The following is a 17,380-nucleotide window of genomic DNA, read 5'->3' on the forward strand; positions in this document are numbered from 1 at the left end:
CTAGGTACTTTATCTGTGACTGAAACAGAAGTGTTCTGGCCACTTTTTTCCCTCTCATCATTTCTCAGTATCAGTTTTTAATCATCATCTAACCTAACTTTTTCATCTCCTGTCCATCTGCTACTTCCCTTTTAACTTATTATTTAAGCCCCTTTTCCACAATTTCCCCTACTGACATAATTGCTTACTCAATAGGCAGATATCAAGAACCTTCTCACTGCTCTAACCAAGAAATACTTTGGGAAACCAATTTAACAGCAATATTTTACACACTATCTTAATTCTATACTACAAGAAGATCAGCTTGTTCCATTGACAGCAGCAACAGAAAAACTGCTACTGTTGTAAATAATTTGTAGGTCTCTTTCCTAATGACTTTTTCGTATTACCAAATCAGAAACAATAAAGAGCAAAACAGTAAAAACGCGCTCAACAATATAGTGGAGATGTAGTTCAAAATTCAGTTGCAGACCAGCACAGTAACTCACTATGAATCATAGCACTTCCCTTTCAAATCCAGTTCTAACCAAAGAACCCTACAAAACTAATGCTCCTTACTACACATCGACCTGTAAGTAGAAGGTGCCACAGTCTTTTTCTCACCTAAAGACATGGAACCCCTTCTGTATTTGATGTCATTGCTACATCACATTCTTCATGTCCTACATGGAAAACCCAACTATCAGTAATTTCATTCTTCATCACAAAGTCCTACTCGTGTCTTTATTAAATACTAATTTCACCAAGTCCTCAGGGAATTAAAATAGAAAAACATTAAACAATAAGTTATATATCTCAGTAAATAATCAATGTTTTAGAAACTGTCATAAAAAGCTAAACAAATTATGCGAAACAGCCTCAAATATTGAATAAAACATGAAATAATCACAAAACCACAAAACTGTTTCCTTTAGACTAAAAGCTGTTTTGTCTTTTCTTATTACATTTACTATAAAAGTGAAACCATTAACTGCATATGGGAGTTCCCACTTCGCTTTTAACATTATCAGCTTGATTAAAAAGCCACTGAAAATCAAAGTTCCATATCTGGAGAGCCTTAACGCTTTATAGCCTAGAAAAACGTTTTCAAATCAGTGATTAAAGCATGCCTATTTGTAATCAAAAACGCATCAGGATTTTGTAGTAGAAAAAATGCGAGAGAAGTGTCTTTTCCCTAAGTATCTCGCTCTATTTCATAAATCATTATACATCAGCGTTTAAAACCATGCCTAGCTTTTAAAAAATTAAAAAAAAAACCCTAGTCATTTTCTTATCTGTGACAGTACCTGAATTCAATGCATCTTTAGCATAGAATGGGAAATTAAAGAAATTAAAAGACACTCCCCATCCACTAATTTTTCCTGAAAAGAATGATTTGGAAAGGAAGCAAGAAAATCTCAAGAAAAGAGTTTGAAGACAACTATATATCACTCCCACAAAGGAGGAGAAGACTGTCATAAATAGTTTTTAACTATTGATCCCATGAGTCTCGGAAAAGTATTAAATATTTAAAATGTTTAAAAGATCGTTTATCAAAATATATTTGACTAAGTTTTGAATGTTCTTCTGTATTACATGCTATCACAAAACAGTCACACAAAGGATTTATTTCCCAGATGTTTTAAAACGCTTGATAGGAATAAATAAAATTACTGTACGTCTATGAGAGCAGAATGGGCAATTCACATTAAAAAAAAAATTACAAGGCTTATTGTGACAGCAAAATTTGTTTTCATATCATAAAAAAGCATAAACAAAATATTTAACTGATAAACTGAGATACATTAAATAATATATTTTGTACCAAGATTAAGTATCTCCACTCTCCAGGCTCAATGCAAATTAATAAACTGAAACAAAGGTAACAAAACTAAACCAAGTAACAGCTAAGAATGTATTTTTATCTTAACCTGCCGCAAGTATCCTGCAACATCTCTTTAGCAATTAAATCCTTAATGGAAAGCTTTTATTTCAGAACGCTAGACTTCTATTTCTTTACTCCTCTGTGAACCAAAAATAACCTTGTACAGTCTGGAAAGATTTATATAGGCAAAGAAAAACAGAAGTGAAAGAATACTGATTACAATTTGATCTTCCTAGAGATCCAGAGAACTAGATTTTAGCCCAAGTCATTTAAAGTAACATGATCCTGGTGATAATGGCATGAAACACAGGTTAATTCTTGGTATTTCTTAAATTGCAAAAAGAAAGCCTATACTATAATAAAATTTATTTTCATCTCTGAAAGTTATACTGGACTTGGTTTTATGGTAATTGATAAAAACTCAGTCTTCAAATTAGATTATATATATGCAGGAACCAACTCATGTGAGATGTGTCCAGCATTAATATTTACACATTTTGCATTAGTCCCTTAGGCTGGAAACACTCATCTGATATCAACTTGTTACAATTAAAAATGCACTGCTGACAGTAAAATTAGTTTCTTTTTTTGGTTACATACAAAGGAACCCAAATTTGTATGCCACTCAGGAATACAAAGTAGCACACACCCATAAAAAAAGTACTTGAATCTCTAGCATTCCACAAACCTGATCACTCACACAACAATCAAATGTATCATACAGTTCACAGAGGCAATCACTAGTAACAAGAGAGGAATTTTAAAATAATGTAATGCTCTCAAAATTGCTATGGTTCTCGGCACCCATCTTTATGGTTGTCACCATCATTAGTTTCATTTGTTCTACTTGCATTTTAAAATGATGCTAAGATATAATGAACTAATTCCTAATAATCGCACTTTTAACTAAGCCTACACAGTGTTTTTATTGGTAGGAGTACTGCAAACATCTCACATCAAGGATTCCAAACTCAACAAATTAATTAAAATGTTAATTAAAATGTTTTTCACCATGCTGCAAAACAGTTTTCCCCATTTCAACAAACAACTGGAGAGATTACACAATACATTTACCACATCTGCATAGTCATCTCTGACTTCTGAATCTGTGTATCTTCGAAACAACTCTATTCATTTTTACAATTGTAATGTGTGAACTAATAATAGCTTTTTTGCAATAAAACAGACGTAATGGGTAAAGAACTCAAATGGAAACAAGTGGATTCCCAGTAACTACAGCAGAATACTCAATAGCAATAAAACTGGGCTACAACATCCCTAAACATACAACTAGTACACAAATACTGAGATTAAATCAGGCATATCGGATCATGAAGAAAATACTGAACAAAGGCGTTTTTCTCAAGACGCAACTTACGATTCCTAAAATTAACGCAGGGTGACAGCATACCAAATGTAATTCAAATAAAGTACTTGCAGTTGAAACAATAAACTGTTACCAGTCAGATGAATGGAATTGCATGAGCAGTACTACCTTCCGTGTCACCTAGTATGAAATAGAGGAAATGTCTTCCACATACTGTTCTTAAGGTTTAAAGCCAAAAGATAAACTCATAAACTGCACATTTAAGCACTATATAAAACATATCTACCACTGTTTCCACTCAAAAAAGTTAAAGCAATGACAGCTACTGAACAGTGTTCTTCATATGGCAATACCGCTGAAATTTTAACAAGAAAGCCTTAGGTAACACCTTTTCAAGATGTTGCAGATGTTTTATACCATGTAATAGAGATGATAAACCACAGCTCATACAAAGTCCAGAAGAAAACTGCACACATCAGAAAGCATACTGTCCCCTAAAGACCTTCTTATACATAACTTTACGTAACTGGTACTTCTTCATTGTTAACTTGCCACGCTAACTCTTTATTCTTCTATTTTCTTCATAAAATAGAAGTTAATACTAAGCAGGAGACAGAAACTAATGCTGTTAAAGCAACTGAATGAATTGTAACTCTAAAGAGATAAAAGACTATGAATAAAAATAACTTCAGAAGATAGTATAAACAAACAAAAAATGGAGCAGGTAAATTGTTAGAAATTTCTAGCAAATGAAGATAAAAATAAATTGTTTCCAGGAAAAAGAAAAGTAGAATCTCATGGCAAAAAGTCACTTGATATCTTTGGGTACTGTTTCCTGGTATAAATTTACTATTGCATTAGCTTGTTTAGTGGCAGAGAATATTGAAAGATAAAGGATCTAACTTCAAGGAAAGCCTCAAACCCTTTACTTAGGACAGGGATACATAGATTTTTATTTAGATTTTTCAGGTACCCTCATCAGCTCTCTATGAAATGCAGTAGCACCTCAAAAAAAAAAAAGGTTTTTTTCTTGCAATGACATTAAACTCCATACTGTACTACTTTGAGATAACTGAAATCAACTGCAAATAAATGAAAGGTCTGCATAGTGCTCTTGAAGAAACGCTTTAAAACTCACCACCGGAAATTACAGATATGGAGAGATGTAAAGCATTTTGCTATGTACATGCAGCTGACTGGACAATTTATGTACTTAAAAACCAAAAACCCCTTTACAAGATATGAAATATTGTTTTAGGCTGATTGCTTTAGGACAGATGAAGCCTGCAAGTGTTCTGTTCTTCCTTTGTATTTCATTATCATGACGACTAACAAGATAAAAATTTACAGAAGTTTAAAAATATGCATCGCTTGTTCCTCAATGTTTGTTGAGCAAAATATATAACCAGAACTGAAGAGAAAGTATTCTACAACAGACATACAGTGAAATTAATTACTGAAAAGTCACCTATAAATACAATGAAATTGTTAACAAGTTTGAGGGTACTTGTATCAAGCAAGGGGAATTAACAACCTAAGAAAGGATAGGAAGAAATGACATAATGAAAAGCTACACTGTCTTCCTAACAGAGTTACTGGTACCAGTCCTAAAAGTATCACACGCAACATTCAAACAAGTGTTGGATTAAATTGGAGATGTACAAGCATGACCCTCTTCCCATGAACGAACACAAGACAGCAAAAAATTAAGCCTCTTTTCCAATGACCTAAGGAAGGGTCATGAAAGTCACAATCTTCAGGTTTGACTTACATTCTGATTATGTCTGCATAATAAAAGTTTGAAATGCTAAGTACAAAATACTACAAATAGCCTATCAAGACCATAAAAAACATTTACATATAAGGTCTTTGTTAGAAATTCACTGTTCTCAGTTTCTCAGCATCCAGTACAGATAAAAACAGTAACGGTAATCCTACCTAAGGTAGGATAAAGATGAAAACTCTCCTTTCAGAATTAAAACCCAAGACTGAAACTTTTGTTTGAAGCATTTATGTTCCATTGTATCTCATTATTGGAAAAAAGCATGAATGCTGGTCATTCAGTACTATTACCTTCAGTTGATTAGTTTATTTGTTGTATTCAGTTGATAGTTTCTCAAAAATTGCAAGGCATTTCATACAAATGATGTCAAGATGTATTCGTAACAGCCCACAATTACAGCCTTGCAATATAAACCAGATGGAACATAGAAAAATGTTTTATCTAAGAATCGCTAAGCAAAAATACCACTGGTATCTCATCTTTAAGATTTTATTTTAAACCTCTAAGAATTACTTCAGTTCAACGATTGAAATTTCAGTGAAATTACCTGACATCCCCTCAGAACCAAAGTAATGGAAAGTCACTGGGTGCTAAGCCATTCAAGCAAAAAGAGAAGTCAGCATACACAGCCTGTTACTGGTTTTGTTTGCACCTACTACAGTTTTAACATCCAGAGCCCATTTCTGGTTCTCCAATTCCAAATCACTGATTGGATGTTTCTTCTGGTAAAAACGTCTTAGTTACACACAACTACTCCTACCTCACTATTTCCCTCTCAGGAATGCAGAAGATAAAGCTGAAACTAGGAGGAATCAGACTTGTATCTCTCAAGTGCTAGGCTAGGGCACGAGAAACTGCGACACTGCTCCTGGAAAGAGATAATCATTACTCTCCCTAGCACCAGTTCCAAAGTAAAAATGCTAGCCGTTTTAGAAAGAAGTTGTCCTGGTTACTAGAAAGAGATCAGTCAGGAAAAAAATGCTCAATATTAATGCTGTCTCGAACTCAAGGAGAAAGATTAAAAAAATCTAGGTTATATAAATGCAGTATTTCAACAGGAATGAGAAAACACAGAACACAAAAGGCCTTGCAGCTTTTACAAAACAAAGAAGCAATCAAGTTAAACCAAAACAAACAACCCACAACCTCTACTTCCTTAGTCTCAACCTAAAGACTTACTCAGATCACCACACCTCTTGCTACAGGAATAAATATTTGAGTATCATGTCAAAGAGTCAGGTACCTCACAAAACTGCTTGGCTTGCCTCACATGGTGACATTCTGTACAGTCTACGTTCCCTTTGCATTATTTACGAAGTAGAAAAATCACAGGTATTTGGATTTTTCTGATAAGTTACTATTTTCACTAAACTCATTTTTCCTCTTTTAAACATGTCATCTTGTTAGATATGAGACCTGACCAGATATTCCAGTCTGTTTTTTCCCATTTTATTGCAACATGCTGAAGAACCTTTCAACACAAGTTCATACTTTTCTTCTTTTCCTCCAAATAAATTTGTAACACCTTCTTGACCATATTGCAGAGATCTCAAATGTCATCATCTACTGTTTGGCAAATTCCCGAGATAATAAAACACATAATTAAAATAAAACTTTTTATTAATTAGGTTAATTCTAAATCATTTGAGAGTATCATTTTCACCACTCATAAATCTAAAGTACTAACCTATATCCTTGTTCTACTAAATCTCAGTTTACAGCAAAGATCATAAGCCTGAAAAGAGACCTCATTACAATACGTAATTAAAGAAAATAAAAAACCCTCGGTAATTTTTGCTGATTTAAATAATACAGTGCAGCAACTACAATCTGCAGGTAGAGTCATGAAGCTTAGATACAAAGTCGTATCTCAGGATATACTGCACATTTTACCACAGAAACACATTGGAGGGGCTGGGCTGGGTGAAAAATAGAAGACTCCTGTAAGACTGCCTTGAAGAATGCACTAGTACTACCATATCACTGGAGTATCTGCAGATTTAATCAGCTTTGCAATTACTCCCCCTCTTAAAAAAATATCTGCTCTGAAAAGTCTCTGGTATACAATACTTACCCTCAAGGACACTAATGAGTTTCACTGATCCTGTGAGAACTTTGCTCATAAAATGAACAAATACTGGTAAAATTAAATATATAGACAAGCATCTGCACTGTTAGGATCCAAATAAAAGTAGATCTAAGGGGGATGAGGCAACCCATACCTGATTCTTGAGAAGAAACTTGTTCAGTCCTCATTAACGAACCTTACACCAGAGTTTTCCATTTACTAATCACAAATTTGAACTTATTTGCAAAGATAAAATATGTTTCATTACAATTCAGATAACGTGTACATCTCTTATCAGCTACTGCACTTTATTACTTTGTACCTTTTATAAACTAGGGTCTTAACCTTTTCTTTCACCTGAGCATTTGACTTCTTTCCTGAATCTCAAATCTATGTTCTACCCTAAGACTTGTTAATGATTTCTATATCATTTTTTGAAAAACAGGCTCTTTCCAACCATTCCAATAGCTGCAATCTTTATCCATTCTTTATCCATCTCACCTCTCAATTACAGCAACATCCTTTTCTCTGGTATTGAGAGATCACGATTTCACCCACATTTCTCAAGAAACACTAGTGTTCTCTCTCCCTGTTTCTTTGCATCCTTCTTTATTGCATCAAATATTAGCCTCTAACCTCACCTTCAAGGGCAGAGCTGCCTAATTCCAGCTCTATTACTCCATTAAACCAAAGAATTACTGTTTGCTTTTCATGAACCTCCAACACTCCCCTGTACACTTCAACAAGTATTTCCTACATTCTCTTAAATTGCTTATATGCCAATCCTCTAAAAACATGACACTCCATTGCTCCCCTTTGCACGCAAGGCTTACCAAAAGAAACAGCTGCTGCAGTTGAGATCACTTCCCATCATGCTGAACAATATTTGGTTTTGCACAACTCTCATTTCGCATGATTAATAAACAACACATCATCTACTGGAATTGAAAGTTATCTGAATTGGGGATGGTCTTTATACTCTGTGTTTGTGTAGAATGCAGTACAACACAAGCTCACTATGTGACTAATGGTTCTAGGCACTAAATACAAACATAAAATAAACTTCTGCTATTGATTACAGATGTCAAATACACTAAATATTCCTCTACTTGGGTCTGACGTCATATGAATAGGGGAAAAAATTGCAGAGAAAATAGATATCATAACAGATAGCTAAACCAGGAACAATTTATACACTTATTGCAGGGGGGCAGGGGATGGAACTGTTGGTTATTCAAATACTACAATTTCCTGTACCAGAATATTCCTCTACTGCAGGGAAAGCCAACTGTATTGTAGCACAGATACTGTCCTGGGTTCATACATATCAATTATTTTCCTACTCACGGCCACTCTATGCCACCTAGAGCAGATGCTTATTTGAAAACATTGTTAGAAAAGTAAAACGTTATTTACCTTCTTTGGAAGAAATGAAGCATCTGGAGGGAAAACGGAAGTGTACAAGAAGCATACCTCACATTCAAAGAAAAACACAATTACTCCGTCAACCAGAATTAACATAGTGACGTTTTCACATCCATCCAAGTTGGGCACCCATCACAAATGACAAAGAATGCAGCAATCAAATGTTGTCTTTCCAAAGGATTTACAAAGCAGATAAAGTTCCAAAAGGCACACTCATCTTCATCACTTTCACTCACATTTGGCTCCCCCAAGTATGCCAAAAGTAAGACTGCTTCTCGACTCCATTGCAATTGCTGTCATATTTCAGAAGTTCTTCAGTGCTTAAACAACACTCCAAACTCAAACCAAGTGGATGTTGTCTCATTGCACAATGCTGAAAAAATACTGTTTACTTAATATGGAGCTACAAAAAAGCATGTGGTACTACTGCTTGTGTACTAGACGATGAGAAGCCATTTGGACGGTACCTGCCTCCTAAACAAACACTCACTAAGCATAAGCATTACATGGCTACTGTGATAAAATGGCGAACTTTCTTGTAGTACACAGCAGACTCTACCCATTCAAGTGAAGAGTTTTAAATGGTTACTTCAAGTAGACAGTCTGATCAAAGAGAATCAGGAACAAATTACTAGAATTTGCTGCTCCTTGTGTTCTGCTTCTAACATTTTAAAACACTATATTGCTTTGCACTTACACATTAAAGAATGCTGAAATATCCTACAAATGCAGGTATTGTTACAATGTTGTTTTGATTTTAAAAAATCCAAACTTTATTCCAATTTTGCAACCCAACTAACAGAGAAAAAAAAATAAGTTTACTTGCCCAAGACCACACAAGAGTTCCACAGTAGTGCACAAGAAAAAAATCAGGTCTTGCAATATTAGCTTTTTAGCTTACTGTAAGGCTGCACTTTTCCTTCGAAAGATGTAAAAAATAACAAAACTATGCACAAACCACAATGCCAGAAGGCAGTTTTAGCAGTCTAATGCCCTTTTCACTGTAAATGGCAAAGCAGAAGCAGAGTTCTGGCTAAAGAAAAAGATATTCCTGAATCTCACATGTAACTATTTTATGTTTCAATACTATTGAAATTAACAGAAAAATAAGTACACCTTAAATCAAGCTCATTCTTGTTCTTGTCATCTATCAGGAAATACAATACTGCTGCCACTCTACTCTTAGAATAGAACATTTAGTGGAGAAAAAAGAGCAACCCAGACTAACCAATTTATTGAAGATAATTCCATAAACAAAGTCATTGTGGAGGGTCACCATTTAAATGAAAACCAGAAGGTTTTTGTTAGTGCAATACTTTTTTTTCCTTCTCCTCCCATCCAGCCGAAGCACTGACACGCATCCGAAGATGAACCTCTAAACTTTCTGCCAAGAGTGCACTGGGACTGGGGTACGTAAACTCACTAGGGGCAAATGAAACAAGCTGATTGGAATTTCAGCTTTCACTGAACAATCTGTTCAGCAACACAAGGAAAAAGCTGAACATATCTGGACTTTGGGGAATTCTTTCTGGTAGAAAAAGAATTCAAGTTGCTGAAAAAGTATGTACACATGTGCTATGAACAACAAAAAATTAATCTGAAATCAGTTAAAGAACTTCCCCTCCACTGAAAAAAAAAAAAAACAACAACAAAAAAACCTGCACAAAACAACACTAAAACCTGCATTACTCAATTACTGGCTTTACCAAGCAAGCTAAAAAATCGCTCTGCCAATGTAAGGACTGAAGTATTTAACTACTGCATTAACAACAGAGAATCTCACCCAGATCAATGCAGTACAAGAACTAATTTAAATACAAAAATGAACTTTTAGACACTTCAGACTTATTTCAGTATGCCTACAGCATCACTGACAACTCTACACAAGCAATAACACAAACTGTTGACACGCATTGCCAACAGACTTTTCTCTACTCATGCTTTTCTCCATTTCAACTTTCAATTTGCCATTCCAAAGCATCATTATTTTGACAGATACACTCCTTCAAGAAATCCTCTGCTTGGTTGAGATAAAAGATCTTGCAATCTCAAACAACCTCCTGCTATTCTCACTCAGGAAACCAAGCTGCCAGCTGCAGCATTTAGAATCTTGATACAGACAACTCTCAGATTTTGTATTATGAATAAGGATACTACATACATTTTTTCAAAAGATAGAAATACTTTTCCAGCGTTCAGCATTTCCAGATTTGTAAAGTCCCATGTATGTTTGTACAAACTTCCATGAAGAGCATACATACTTCCAAGTACACACACAAGTGGGGCCATAAATAAACAACAGATGCCATTTTAATAGCTATCAGGTGATGAACAGTTTTCAAAACTGAAAAATAAAAACTTTCTAAACAGATACTGAAGGGCACAAACACATATGCATTCTTAAATTAAATTATGTTCAACATCAAAACCAAACTGATAAAAGTCTCAAGACAATGACTCACCCCTTCCTGGAAAAATCAGTAAAAAGGTCAGATGTTTATGAACCAGACAATTGCTGGAAAAACACGGACAAACATTATTTCTAGCAAAAACTCAATACAATTGTTTTCATTCCGGAGCCTGAAGTAACTACACACTCAATAATCAAGCACTTGATCCTTACGTAACTTTCTATTTGGAAATTTCAGAGAGGTCTTCATAAGAATGAGATAAGCTGTACAAAACTCCATGTGAAAGACTAACCTCCCAGAGGTTAAGCATTTTATCCAGTACCTTACCCATGACAGAGGAAACGTATGGCCATTCCACACATCTGGAAAACTCTGTAATTTCATACTTAAACCACAAGACACATTCCTTGCACACAATTGCAGACCACAACAGCAAGAACACTGAATGAAAAGAGAATCCATATAGAGTGATGCTTGCGATCTTTGAGTTAAGTTGAAGGAGAAATCTGGGAAAAAAACATCCAGGTTTCATCTCACGAAAATCTAGGTATTAAATAGAGTATTACCTTTAACACAGTATATGTTAGCTCACTGGAAAAGTAGTTTACGAAAGATAAAGATTCAAAAGCACAGAAGAATTTCCACATGGGATATCAGTTGATATACAGAACTACTGTCTGTAGTTTTTTTAACTGTTTAAAAAAAACGTTTTACTAGCATTAACAGCGCTAGCGACTACATAATCACACAGCCATATTAACTGTAGAGAAAGGTTTCTCAGCTTCAAACTGCTGTGTAAAAAAAAAAATACAATTGCATTCTCCAATCTAGTGAACAAAAAGACAAGAAATTATTACAACAGAAATATGCTACATAATAATTAGCTACTTTTTGAAGTCAACTTTTTCATTCTGTTTACATTCTGTGGACGTTTTCCATGTAATTAAACTTGGCAACTTTTAAGATTAGACATCACCACCACAGAATTTATTTTCTTCTATAAAAGGAAAATATATGATTTTAAAACAAGAAGGAAATAACATCTGAAACAGGCATAAGAAAACTTTTAACAGCTTTTGAAAAACTACTGATGCAACTGAAAATTATTTAATATTTTTGCAAATAAAACTTGGGTTTAGGCACAGAATTAATTTGGTTTAACGAAATATTATAAAGAGTACATCATCAACTATACTTTGATCTTTCTTTGGTCAAACATAACTCATTTCTAAAATAGTATTGTGCAGTGCCAGTGGTTTCTTAATTATAAAATATGGTGTGCTTCTGGCCCCAAGGAGCTCACAACAATAGTATCATTAAATCTTCTATAGCTTTTTTTTAATCATAAAATCTTAGCACAAAAGCCCTCAGCAAAACTTCTGCTTTAAATATTTATCAAGAGGTGAGAAACAGATGGCTAGACTGGTTTTACAGACTGAAAGTGTTCTGACATGGTATTAAAACTCTTTTTCTGCCAACTGCTATTCAGGGGTTCAGAGAGGTTTGAAAGACAGAACACGCATCAAAAGTTGAAAAACATCCTTCCTCTTTTTTTTTTTTTTTTTCAAAAAGACAAAACAAACTCTTTAATTAATTTCCAAGGAAGCCATTTCAGAGTGCCAATCACAGTTTCACTTGCCTCCACTCATTAAGCCAAGAACTTCATTATCAACCATCCTCCAGTCTCCAAAGCCCAGTGAGCCTTTAGCATCAAACAAACGCACTATATATTCAACTGAACAAAAACCCAAGACAATGATAACCAGATATATTTTAATAAACATTCTGTTAGTTATTTGCACACTTTATGCCCATCACAAAAAGAACTCCAGATGTATAGAAACATACACACTGACCAGACGCTTATGCTGAGTAGACTGCTTAACATAGCAGAATTAATAATTTTTATTTCCAAATATTTCAAGTTACTAAAAAAAAAAAAAACCTAACCCAATTTTAGTTCAATTCATCTATTCGTGCCTTGGATATTGCAGTGCAGTTTGATAGAAGTCTGACAGGGGCACCTTATTAAGCAAAGTATGCAAGTCTGCCCAGGACTTCAATGTGTAAACACTCTTACTGCTCATGAGGTGAACGTAAGCATGCTGCATTTGAAAAAAGCATGTTAAAAAAAGAGTTAAAACTCTGAAAAGTTTATCTAAATAAACAGCAGCCATTTCCTATTACTAATGAAGTGCAGCAATGCTACTTTGTGATTACATGCTCCCTTTCATCAGACAATTATTGTTTTACAAACGTTACCTAGGAAAAAGTTAAATATTACAGATAGGAAAATTTACCACACAACAGTCAAATTCTAAGAAAATACACTTTCAACTGGATTACAGACAACTAGACTTCCCAGTTCTCACTACTCTGTTCTACCCATTAGAGAATATTGTCACGCAAGGCAGTTCACTGAAGCATCCTAGCTTTTGTGTGGACATACCATAAGGAATATGCTGCAGGGTGACCACAAAGATAAATGCACTAATGAGAATAAAACTATTTGTGGAATAATACTTTCAAAATTGATCAAAACTTTTCGTTGTGATAAAAAAAAGCATAAAAGGGAAACACATTTCACAAAGCGTTGAAAACACAGCATATGTTGTAGAATGAAACAGTTCTAATGACAGGATAGCTTAAGTGAATCAACATTTATTTTACTATTACTAATTCACATTATTTCATACAATGCTATCAAAGGAAATACATTCGTAACTGGAGCAGTAACGCAACAGAGAGCATTCTGTTTAGCCAAGACATACCGAAAAGCACAAAGTGCCTTTAGTCTACTCAAGACATATATGTTTTGGCCAATGCCTACATACCTCTGCTACAATTGCTACACCACCTACTTCAAAGAATGGTGGTGTATTTACAAAAATGGTTGCTGAAAAAACAAAAAGCCCCATAATCCACAAACAGAAATAGCAGCTACGGAATTTAAAGAACTATAAAACAGTGGCCCATCAAAGAAAATCTTCCCCTTGTCATGTCCCTGATATAATCATTTAAGAAATAAGAGTAGTATATGCATTGTTTCAATACCAGAACAGCCATATTAAGTAAGTACCACATAAATACCAAACATGAGTTCCTTTCCTAATCCCTAATTTTTCTTCTGGCTCCTTATTTGTCTCTAAATTCATCCATGCGCGCTTTTCACTTCAGCGGAAATAGCATAAAGACTCCAGGGGCGAGGGGAAACCAGACCTGTGAATCAGCATAAAATACCAATAATGAGCACGAAGAGGTACAATATGAGAATGCATGGTTAAGGAGGTACCAAAACACTCAATACAAAAATCATCAAATTTGCCTCAGTGAATCAGCAAGGCCTACAAACATATTTTGCAAACATTCTGAAGAACTATCATCTAGATACCAGTCTTAATCCTGAAAAACTCCCCTTTATCACCACAGGTGCAAGCACTAATGAAGGAGAGCTTTAGACTTAACGAGGTCTCCAGAAAACTTGTGCAGAACAGCTCTCTGCAGCTGGAGACCCTTAACGCTGAGAGTTGCTTGTGCCCTACTGCCATGAGCAAACCCAGCGTGGCTTGGGCTGCCTTCTGAGGCTGCACTGATGCTACAACAGGGAATAATGAAGGAAAAGCTACAGTTGAACACAAATACATCTAACAGCTTATTTACTCCTTGTTCAGAACCCTGTCTTCGAAGCTCCACAAATACCGTTTTTCCTTGTGTTTTTAACCTAGATTTAAGCTAATTTTAATGAATTTAATTTCGTGCCAGATTTAAAAAAAAAAAAAACCTTTATTTGCCCAACACAAGTTGTTAAAACAATTAAATATTCAATACTTTTCTCAATCAGCAAGAGAAACACTTTCCAACTAAGAAAACAGTTTGCTTTAGAACCTAATACATGGGTTTTAAAAGGGATGATTAGATTCAGTAGGAAAAAATAACCCACTTAAAAGGCACATTTTAATGTAAAAACTTGTATTGCCAGAGCCTAGTTGTATAGTTACAAACAGACCGCTTTATGCATAGCTACCTCATTAGTGTGAAGTTGCAATTATCTCCTGATACCAAGCAAAAACTATATTACATTTGCGGAAATAAAAGTATTGCAGTAAAACTTTGCTTAAAATTCTAGCATTATTTCTTCAAACTAACACATAAGAATTAGTGACTTCGGAAACAACATCGTTTCATGACACTGCGAATGAAACGCTTGTTATTAAAAGGAAGGCTGAGGTCAAAAATCCACCTTTTTGTATATATTTCTTAAGTGTATAAGGAAAATACACACTTCCTTACAAAACTGAATACGAGATAGACTACAAAACCTTAACTGTCATTTGCAAGCTGAACCAAGAAAATAAAATTAAGAGGCTGCCAAAATGAACAGAGATGAGTAAGCCAATACTCTGTTTTCTAAAGCGATACATACTTAAGCGCTTACGGAAGAAAATTCAGTGCTCTCCTAAAATGCAAACCCCCGCTCATCTAAAACACTGACCTACAACCTCCCACGTGAAGTCTATACAACCAAGAGACTTTTTCTTACTACTTACCATTAATGTTACAACAGTGATATGTTTCAGTTTTACTACAGCAGTGCCATCAGTGCTTTACCAGTGTATTTTACCTGAATTCTCATAATGCCTATAAATCCTAGTTAAGTACAAGGTACTGTACAAAACACTACAGCAACCCCTAAATATCTTTAAATCAGGCTTCTCGACGTAGTATACTTGATGCAAAGCTTTTACATCTTCATTTTGCATAGCCAGACACGACATATTCAGCTGGCTTTAGGAGCTTCACTGGCCCAGCTCCTACACCTCACCCACATACCTGACTGCAATGCCACAGCCTGCCTTTGACGCCCCACCTCACTCGGGCAACTAGTAGTCTGAGCTGCATAGATCTTTGCTCCTCTAGAGATGAACAGCCCTGTACTAGAAACTACTGATAAAGGAATTTAATTCGACTTCAAATCTAAAAAAAAAAAAAAAAAAAAAGTATAATGATAGGTCCAATTTAAGAGTTCCTGAACAGACTTCAAGTTGCAACGTTTAGCTTTCTGTAAATTTTATGAGCACAAGTGTCTGTGCTTCACAGTCTTTGCTCTTTAAATACAAATAAACGAGGGGTAGGCAGCATTTAAAACGGCGACGTTAAACCCTCCTTGGTGCTATAATTTTTTTTTTTTCTTGAGCTTTCCCACGATCAGTGTCAGCTCCAGTTATAGCAGCAACAGTAGGAAATCTGGTAGACAAGAAAACACATCCCACGACTGCCTGCGAGCAGACGCCGCTGTGCTTCATTCACTCCGGCACGTTCCCCCGGGAGAAGCCCCTTCTTCACCGCCCGCGGCACAGCCCAAAAACCACTCGGAGTGGAGTTTTAAGAAACGATCTAACGCAATGCAGGCACAGGCGCGCAGACACTGTCTGTCTCCATGCTGCCCGTTCTTCGTGTTTAAAAAAATTAAATACAACTCAGTACTAGACCATGTTCTGGGGCATTTCTAGAGACAAAGCTGTATCGCAGCTGCTTTCAATTAGAGCGACAGCACAAAACGCTTTACTGGTCAAAGCGGTCCGGCGGTTTTCGGGAGCGGAGCAGCCCCACGACCGGCCGGCCCGGCCGCCCAGACGGTGCCCGGTGCGGGCCTCGGCCGCCGCCCGAGCCGCGCCGGGACCCCGCCCCACGCCACCCCTCGAGCACACGGTTGGCCCCCGCCGCCTCGCACCGAGAGCGCTCCCCTCCCTTCGCCTCAGAGGCCGGCGGACACAAAGAAGCCCGACCTGCTGCGACCATTACCGGGCGCCGCGTGCCTCCCGCCTCCCTCCCGCGCCTCGGTGAGCGCCACGGCCGCGCGAGGCGGCGCGAGCGCGCGCCCACACCCCGGACGAGGCGCTCCCCGACCCACCGCCCCCGCCGAACGCCCGCCCCTCCGGCCCCTCCTCGGCTCCCCCTTCCCCAGCGCTTACTCCACCTCCCTCCGCCGCTTCCAGCGCCGCGCCCCCCCCACCCCTCCAAGCCCCCCCTGCCCGGTGCCCGCCGCCCCGGCGCCAAACAAAGCGCCTCGGCGGCCGCCGCAGCTCCAGCGGCTACGCGCCTCCCCCGAGGAAGCCGCCTCAGCAGACAAGGGAAGGCGGCGAATCCCAGACACAATGAGAGGCGAGCCGGGACTCACCCACAGCTCCGTGCCCCAGCTCATGGCTGCTCCGCGGGCAGTGCCGCCTCCAGCAGAGGCGACGGCGGCGATCAGGAGTCGGGCGGCGGCTGGAGAAGGAGTCCCGCCGGGCAGCGCCGGTGCCCTCAGTCACTGGGGAAAGGCGAGAGGCGGCGGCGGCAACGAACGACGTCGCTCCCAGCTCCAGCTCCGCCTGGCTCCGGGAGGAGGGGGGGAGCCGCGGAGGAGACTGGGAGAGGGGCGGGCCCGGCTGAGGCGGCAGGGGGACGGGACGGCGGGAGGCTCGCGCGGTGCCGCACGCGCCCCCAAGGCCGCAGGGCGGGG

General features: G+C 37.5%; 1 protein-coding gene across 2 annotated transcripts in view; it reads right to left on the reverse strand.

Annotated features, from left to right (window-relative positions):
- The window catches only part of FNBP1L (formin binding protein 1 like), a 55,233-nt gene extending 38,097 nt beyond the window's left edge, over nt 1-17,136 (reverse strand). For both annotated transcript variants that reach the window (XM_086617150.1, XM_086617149.1), the window contains exon 1: nt 17,057-17,136. In XM_086617150.1, the coding sequence (XP_086473276.1) occupies nt 17,057-17,080 (24 nt within the window). In that variant the 5' untranslated portion in view covers nt 17,081-17,136. The remainder of the gene's footprint in view (nt 1-17,056) is intronic.
- Nucleotides 17,137-17,380: the final 244 nt, after the last annotated feature.

Source organism: Tauraco erythrolophus, chromosome 10 (genome assembly GCF_009769465.1).
Source record: "Tauraco erythrolophus isolate bTauEry1 chromosome 10, bTauEry1.pri, whole genome shotgun sequence".
NCBI lineage: Eukaryota > Metazoa > Chordata > Aves > Musophagiformes > Musophagidae > Tauraco > Tauraco erythrolophus.